This window comes from Austrofundulus limnaeus, unplaced genomic scaffold (assembly GCF_001266775.1).
Source record: "Austrofundulus limnaeus strain Quisiro unplaced genomic scaffold, Austrofundulus_limnaeus-1.0 Scaffold134, whole genome shotgun sequence".
Lineage (NCBI taxonomy): Eukaryota > Metazoa > Chordata > Actinopteri > Cyprinodontiformes > Rivulidae > Austrofundulus > Austrofundulus limnaeus.
Window position 1 is genome coordinate 986,068 of NW_013952536.1, and position 9,274 is coordinate 995,341.

Genomic DNA, 9,274 nt, shown 5'->3' on the forward strand with positions numbered 1-9,274 from the left:
TTTTATTTTTTGGTCTGTGTCAAGGAAACCCTTAATTTAAATTTACGTTCCATTTCATACTGTGCAGTGAGTTCTGTTTTAAGAGGCGTTATGTAACTGTTGAACAAAATCATTTAGTCTTTTATTGTAAGAATACCAACTTCAAAATGCATGGTAAGTGAGCTGCAGCTTCATTATACGTATTAGCTATTGGCACAGACGAGAAAGAGTACTCACCTTGCATACTAAACAGAACACAGGAAGGTCAGTGAGCGATTGAAAGGCCTTAGTTTAGAAAAAAAAAACTACAGCTGCTGTGAGTTTAAAAGTGCTCCCACCTGATTGGTCTTTCTGGCGTCACCCTCCATTGCTGTCTTCATTTCCAAAGCCTTCTCTGTTGTCATAGAAATGGAGTACAGTCCTGAAACCACACAAAAACATACATGTTCAACAGCAAAGCTTTTCCTGTTCCTTAAAAATCAATGGGAAGCGTTGCTTTAAGTCAAATCTGTCAAGAAACTTGTTTAAACTCAACAACTAACATTTGGTGAAAACGACAACACCGGCCAATTTCCTTTATGGGTGACAGCTGCTATGTGGAAGCTTTGATTTGTGCCACCACGCGGGTTGAGCATCTTCCCTTACAGGTACAGTCATTGCAGTGTGTGCGTTTTGGTGGCAAAAAGTCAGGGGGGAAAGGGTATGGCTCAGTCAGTGCTGGCTTGCAGCCAATCACAGGAGCACTCTGCATGACGAGTGTTGGCTTCGGGACTCTCTCTTCTCATACGAGCAAAGCAGATAGCATAAATTACATCAGCCAGAGAGCCCTGCAGCAGCACACAAGACAGCAGACAAACTGAGATAGAGAATGAAGGAGGGAGACGACGAGGAAGGAGAGCACACAGGTCTGAGGATGAGACAGAAGGAAGGAAGAAGAGAACCGAGGAAAGAAGGAGTCAAAGGCTAGGGAGCGGAAGAAGTGTTTGACGTACGGGGATGTTGCAATACATCAATGAGCTGGAGACATCGAGGCTTATCATTTGAAGGTGACCACTTTATAGTGAGGATGGACTCCTGCGCTGCACTATTTCTTCAGGTTACACACAGAGAAGCGACTGATATGCAGATTAGCTCGTGCAGCTTGGAGAAAAGGAGAATTATCCAAGATAAAGGCCTGAAAAAAATTAGCTTTACTGTGAAAGGTGAAAACGGGGTCGCAAGCTTATACCAATTTTATATTTCTGCTGAATTTTTAGATAAGAAAAGAAACAGGGAGGGAGGGAATCAAAAATCACAGGTTGTCAAAAAGTGTTTAGGTTTTCACATTTGATAATGATAGAGCAGCAGTTGTGCAGGAATTTAAGCAGGTGCCTCAGGGGTGAAGTATGTGCCCATAATCACTGAAATGTGTGTTCCTCCTCACCAAGAACATCAATTATTCTTGTAGAACAAACTCCAGCATCTTAAATAGTTGTGTTTGTGCTTTAAAAAGATTTAAAAAATATTTGACTGATTAAAAAAAAACCTCTGTAAATAAGAAAATTATATGTCAGCTCATTTAAATACCCACTCTAAGAATGTTTTTTCTATAGATAAAAACATAAAATAAGGCTTGAGGTCAGTGGGAGCGTGTGATTTGTAGGTGGGAGGGTATAGAAGCAGTGATTAAAAAGCTTTTAGTGAAGAGCAGTCGGGGACAAGCAAAACAGAAGCATTGTTTGAATTTCAAATGACCAACAAGTGTGTGTCAATAAGAAAACAATATGGTCTTTTTTCCTCTCTCTCTCAAGAGCAGGCTTCAATTTTTTTTTTTAAACAGCTTTCTGTATTTGCTATTTGGGAGGCTGTAGCACAGCACGCCTCAACTTTAATGGTAGGTCAGTTTCAGTTTGCTTTATAATGTATTCCAGATCAAAGCATAGTGCAGTCTGGTTCCCAAAAGGCTGCAGATGTCACACACATACGCTGTTCAGCATGCAGCCACAACTTTAAATAGGCTCGTTCATTATTTTATAGTGTGATATAATTGGTTACAAAACGCATGCTCTGTATCTTGTGCCTGCAAAGACATTTGATATATATTTTCCCTCAAAATACTGTTTTAACTCAAAGAAGCAACAAGATTACATAACTAAAATATGATGGGCCATAACATTATGACCACCAGAATGTAGGCATCATTTTATGGTATGGTAAGGCTAATCTTTGATCTGTAAGTAAAGAACATCCTGAGGTGTCCTGGGGTGTCTGGTAGCATTAGGACAGGTCTGTTTGGTCCGGGATATCTTTTCACAGATTCTAATACTAAATGTATATGTTATGAGTGCACTACTATATTGACCTGTGTAATAAGCAAATGCTACTGAATGCCTCAAATTTACCTCTGAGATTCATAAAATATTTATCTACCTACCCATCTATCCACCTACCTCTGTCCATCTATCTACCCATCTATACATCTACATCTGTCCATCTATCCATCTACCTCTGTCCATCTATCTACCCATCTATACATCTACATCTGTCCATCTATCCATCTACCTCTGTCCATCTATCTACCCATCTATACATCTACATCTGTCCATCTATCCATCTACCTCTGTCCATCTATCTACCCATCTATACATCTACATCTGTCCATCTATCCATCTACCTCTGTCCATCTATCTACCCATCTATCTATCTACCTCTGTCCATCTATCTATCCATCTATCCATCTTCCTCTATCCATCTATCTTCCCATCTATACATCTACTGTACCTCTATCCATCAGTATCTATACATCTACCTCTATCCATCCATCTACCCATCTATACATCTACCTCTGTCCATCTATCTACCCATCTATACATCTACCTCTGTCCATCTATCTACCCATCTATACATATATCTCTGTCCATCTATCTACCCATCTACACATCTACCTCTGTCCATCTATACATCAACCTCTGTCCATCCATCTACCCATCTATCCATCTACCAATCTAGTCGCTCCAATTTAAAATGACTATGGCAAATAATCTACATTAGCCAACACAAACATTTCTATAGCTCAGTCCATTTTACTGAAATAGAGCTAAATTTGTTGTGGTAGTAGCTGAGAGTCATTCTCAACACATTTGCTGAAAGTTATGACATTTTGCAAGATCTCACGTATGACATACTGTTATTGTTTTTTTTTAGTGAGTCATTTACATGGTTTGACTGAAACATCTAAACATTTGTTCCTTCTTAGCACAAGTTGGTTTTTGGTTCAAATATTCCTTCAAGGAATGTCAGGCCTTTCATTTTTATTACCAGTTTGTGATTTGTGTAGGTAAAACTTACAGTCATACTAACATCAATGTGAATGCCAGAGCCTAGGTCTTCCCAGCAAACTCTGCATTGTAAGAAGATGAGCTTTGTTACTCACTTAATTTGTCAGCAGCTCAGTTACACCATAAAAGCTTTAACTTTCATATGCAATCTTTCCATAAGTGCAATTATTCTGTGCTGAGAAGAGGAGTCAAATTCCACGTTTAACCGTGACATCTCCGATCTCATCTCCATCAAACACCAACTCACATAAGCCGTATAGATCTGCTCACTGTAAAACAACCAACCAATCAGTGTCAGTCATACGAAGCAGCTGCCAAGACAATGGGCCTGGGAATCTCAAGCAAGCTGGAGAAGATCAGTGTCAGGGACTTCAGACAACTTCATTCTTGCACATCATGATTGCAAAGCCAATCAGTTCTTTCATTTGGCTCTTTTTATGATTCAATCACTGCAGGTCTGCATCAGTTCTGGTCTCTGCACAATTAACCATCCGTGAGAGGGAGCTGATGGAGTTTAAGTAGTGCGTGGTGCTCAGACTCCAAATTCGTGCAAAATTCAGACTCTAATTAAATGTATTTTTTTATTAAATTGTCTGGGTTCTTTGGTCTTTGAAATTCAAAGACGGAGCACCAAAAAAAGTCTGCGAAAGAATTCAAGAGCTGTGGCAGGTGAAGATCTAAAAACAACTTCTGATACTGATGATTTTCTAAAAATACTTACATTCCAGGAGTTATTCACTTCTTCACTTGAATATAAGATAAAAAAACGTATTCATTTTTTTCAGTTCATGAACCATAGTAAACGCTGCAGTAATGCATTTACTATAGGACTGGTACAAAACTAAAACTCTGTATGTCATTATATGTACACAGTAAAGCAAATATCCCCAATATTTATCTGAGTATAGATTAAAAAAAACAGTCTTGCACAACTTTTTCTTTGCTTACTGATTCTCTCCTAATTTCCTATTGTGTGGACAGTTGTGCATGCCTGCTGGTTTTGCCTGATAAAAAAATAAATAAATAAACAATTACATCTATCGCACAACCAACTAAGATTAGAGGAGCTCCAAACTGCCTCAGGTGGAAGTCACACAAGTCAGTTTGAAATGCTGTAAGTAAATCATTGCTTCTTTTTCTACCCTGTTCACTAAATAGTGACCACAAAAACTGTTTAAAGCCAATATCTCAAAATCAATATACCTATATGAACCTTAATGTATGTAATTTTGTCAAAAATGGAACCAGGCAGACAACACATGATGTCACATGTGTACAAGCATAATTTAGTTTTACAAAAATTGAAATTTCAAGATTCATATCATCATTTAACAGAAAAACACCTTACAAACAGGTATCAACCAGCAAATAGTTTTATTTGCACGTAATGTAATTGGTTGCAATGCATCGTGCCTACCTTTTTTTAATTAATTTACCATCTGTTTGTTTAGGTTTAAGCATACTTGTTCAAGATTCAGAAACAAAGTTCTGCTTTGGAGGTCATTCGAAAGCCTAAATGTTTCTCACAAAGTAAGACAATGTGACAAGGCAAGCTGATGCTGAGATATTGTGCTTTTCTAAAAAAATTGTCTAAAAAGGCAACATTTTATTTTGTTGACTGAGCTCGAAAAGCTCCAACTGCTGAGGAGTGCTGCAAATGGACGCAAAATTTCTGAGCATTTGCCACAATGGCTAACTTGTTTCTCTGTACACCTAAACAAAATCCATAAAACTTTACATTAAGAATAAGCATTAAAAACTGACATTGTTTACCGGTTCCAAACTTAATATTGGATACAAAGATCATATGGCTTAAACAAATTACTGTTTGTATATTTTGGTATTTAATCAGACTATGGGTAATTCTAACAATGCATCAATCTATATCCATATATATCCCATGATATTTACGAGATGAGAAGAACATGAGTCACTTCCACCTCCCAGGATGCCTCTCCCAGTATAGAAGTGTACAGATGGTCCAACACAGTTGTATACTTCAGTAGTGTATTTTTCCATCTTAGTGTATCTCTTAGTCAATAAAGGAGATTGCATCAAATCAAATAAATGAGCTTTGTTTCCCTGAAATGCATTAAGTTTCCTCTCCTGTGAGCAAGACAAGATACAGTATGTTCAGATGATCAGTTTTCTTTAATAAGATATAAAGAAAATTTAGTTGGACACACCCTATTCTCATAGCCACACATACACATGTACTAGACCATTGCTGAATCATTTCATTCAGCCTTTTATGTCAGTCTATCTTCAGAGATGACCCCTTTGTTCTACACTTGAATGCAAATCCACAACCAATACATATAACTGCTTATGTCCTGGATCATCCACAGGACAAATCATCTATATAAAAAAAAGTTTTTTAAACTGCAGACCTCCTCGCAAACAGAGTACACACAATGTAGCGCTCCAAAACTGGCATCAGAGGGGTTCAGACACACTGCCAGACAGTACAACAAATGATGCCTGATCATCCCGGGCAAAAAATTGTCAATGATGCACCATTCACTGTGGCTTGCCTGAGCACATTTGTCTCCAAGCCATTTCTCAAACAAAGACTCTGTCATTTTCAGAGGCCCGCAAAATTGATGCRTCTTCAGGCAGCCGTCAGTTGCCCACAGGCCCATCCTTCATCGGCAGATGGGTAGAGAAAATTTGTCAAAAGCAGCATCTCAAAAACATGTCACAGCCGAGCAGGAGTAACACGGAGAACAACAGCTTGTGGATTTCTCTCACCTCCCGATTGCAGTATGCTATCTCGAAACAGTGCGTGTGCTACCAGAGTCAAGTGCTTGCCTATTTCCGAAGTGTGGCGCGGTGGTGGAAAAATAATGCTGCATGCGTGTGAACAAAGCAGACAGAAAAGCAGCAGTTGGTCGAGTTAGGTCAGCGGCATCAGTGTTTGAGAAGTGCTGGGAGAAGATTTCAGAAGGGATTTTTCAAAATCTAAGAAAAAAATGTCTCACAACATTGTCTGTGAAAGTAATGTGTTGTGCCTTTTCAAATAAAGTCTCCTGTGGTTTTAGGCAAAACAAAAAAATTACTATTTAAGTTAGAAACAGAAGTACATCTTAAAAAAGAAAAACATTTTAAAAAATCCCTTCTTTTGTATCAAATTTCAGATCTTCCATCAGCCTGAATAAATGCAGATTGGTCTGTATTATAGATTGTAGCTCAAAATGTGACACTTAACGCTTCATCAGACCTGTTCATTTGTTAAAAAAATCACTTCTGCTGTCATCGGGGGGAAAATATCACTCCTCACATCTACCCTAACAGACCATTTCATTTCCACCTGTAGCAACTTGAGCACTGACGATGTAAATGTTGCATGCATTCTTATACAACATTTACAACTTTAGAACATTTTCAAATTCACTTTGAAAATGTTGCTGAGACCGTCTACTCAAAAGATTAAAATTATTCTCCATTGGTGGACATCACAAAAGCCAGGAAAGATTGTGACTGAATTCATTTATCACCCAAGTATTTTTTTTCTCTGTGGGTAATTGTGATGTTCTTTTTTTTTTCACCAGAACATGTATTTGTTGCCCAAAATCCAAAAAAATAAAACAAAAATGTTCTACAAGCCATTTCTGTTATATGGGCAAAATCAGTAATTTTCAGTGTTAACAGAAAATGACTTGAAAATACAAATAAAATTGTGGAAAAAAGAAAAAAAAGATAAATGCTCTTATCAAACCATTTGTTTTCATGTTAAATTTATAGTTATTAAAGGTGTTAATGGTGTCAAGTGCAAATGGCCTCCTGGACTGACTGCTCTAATGAACTCTAGTGTCTTTTAGGTATAATCCCCCCTCTGTGGTAACTTTGATTAACACTAAAATCCTTTCAATGTGACAACAGTAAAAGGGGACTCACAAAAAACACTTGTGCAAATGTTCTAAAATATGCAAAAAAAAAAAAGTCTTGTGACCCCATAGGATTTAGAAAAGGAATGATCTTATTTCCATGCAAAAAAAATGTTTTATGTTAAAAGAAGATAATAAATAAAGTGTTAAAGTTTTATATTGGCAATAAGAAATTTAATTGGTTAATTTGTGACCCAAGTCAACCCAGTTCGAGAAGGCCACAACAGCCATTTAACCTTAGCCAAAACAGAAACTAGTCAGTTTTACAGATCTTGAGCTACATTTGGCATGGTACTGGCAGATAGTCATCCCCAACACATACTTTGAGTACTGACACATCTTGCAAGAACTTGCAATATCGCAGGACATAACATAACATCATTTGCAAGGTTGGACCAAAATGAGCTCTAACCCTTCATCGTAGGATGATCTGAATTTGAAACTGGCATGAAAGGCAGGCAGTGATACACATTCCTTCAACAAAATGCTTCTCGACTATAGATTGATTAGTAGCAAAAAAAATCCATAAAAATGTTTAATGTGTATCCAGAAATGTATCTTTAAAGCAGCTTTGAAGAAATCTACATTCTGACCTCACACTAACATAACAAACTGAGCACTATTTGTCATTTAATCATGGATGTTTTCTTACATTTCAGCTCTACAATCAGTGCCTCTCTCCTAATGGCCCAAACAACCATCAGCCCATCAATCGTGTCTGAGTCGGGGGGCTGGCTCAGGGGATACCAGCTAAAAGATGGTGGAGGGGTTGGGGAAAGACTGAGTGGGGCAATATCCTTGCTCAGGAGAAACCACATCCACACATTCCCAAAACTTGGGGCACTCAGCAGTCCTGGAAGCAGATTGCGAAGCACGACTGTTAAGTCCGCTGCAAATCATGTCACACCACAACCGAGATAAATGATACAACATCCAAAGCAATGAGGCTGCAAGTTCATTTGTCCAAAGAGACAGAGAGCCCCAGGGAGAGCCGGCCCACTTGTGTCTCCACATTCTAAGCACTTTCCTGTAGGAAGGGTCTGCACTTCTGCAGAGGGGATTACAGTTTCTCCACTCCAGCATCTGAAATACTTTGTTGTTTCGTTTGATGCTTATATGAAAAGACAGTCCGAGTGATGCCAAAGTTATCAGGATCTGCCTCATTATGGCTTCGAGTCAAAGAAAGCGCGAAATACGAGGACGGAAATTATTAAGGCAGGGAGTTTGGGGCAGGTCACCATAAAGTTAATCCTCACTGATTAAAACAAATCAGCCTGTGAAATCCCTTAAAATGAGCTGTCAGGATGCATGAATTGATTTATGAGATGAAAATCTTAAATATGCATAAGTGAAGGAGCCTGCATCTTCAACAGAAGCAATCTCATCTTCACTAGGTTTAGTAACAAGGGGTGGGTTTATAAGCTACTTTTAAGGGCAAGGGCATAAAATGTGACATGATTGTGACCATCTGAAGCGGACTAATCAACAACATAACACCATATGTTATTGTGTGCACTGCACAAAGGAAGTTAACAAACCTAATTTAACACAAACTGAATACAGTTCATAGAAAACATATTAATCATGTTCATTCTAATAAAACCTCCAGTTTAGTCCATTTAAATGTTTAGTTTCAATACAGTCAGCTTCACTATATTCATAAAATGTAAATCATGTAATAATATGATGTAATAATGAACTATACTTTACTATAAAACAAAACAAGCAGTGTTTCATTTTCAGAAATGACATAGGAAAGTAGCCATTACGCACGGTAGTAAATTTTCCATGTCCAAAACCCACAACTGCATGTTCCTTACAAATGTGGCAAAGGCTTTTTAACGGTATGCRATTTATTGCCAAGAAGCATTGTTACAACAAAGACGTAATCTACYAAACACATACTTCCTTACTATTTGTGCTGTTTATTTCCTAACCATTTGATGGATTTCATGACTCACAGTTATTTCCTGTGTACAGTTTGGTGATCACCACCGCTCTACAGAATAGTTAGGTAATCATAAAAGTCATACTGTTAATCTTTATCATGATAGTCAAATAAATTTAGGTCAGAGAGGCCACACCCTAAAC

The 9,274-nt window shown here is 37.9% G+C and overlaps 1 protein-coding gene across 1 annotated transcript in view; it reads right to left on the reverse strand.

The window, feature by feature from the left end:
- The window catches only part of si:dkey-178k16.1 (band 4.1-like protein 1), a 49,056-nt gene that overhangs the window by 28,997 nt on the left and 10,785 nt on the right, over positions 1-9,274 (reverse strand). Inside the window, exon 2 of the mRNA XM_014015798.1 lies at positions 318-400. Within this exon, the coding sequence (XP_013871252.1) occupies positions 318-383 (66 nt within the window). The 5' untranslated portion in view covers positions 384-400. The remainder of the gene's footprint in view (positions 1-317; positions 401-9,274) is intronic.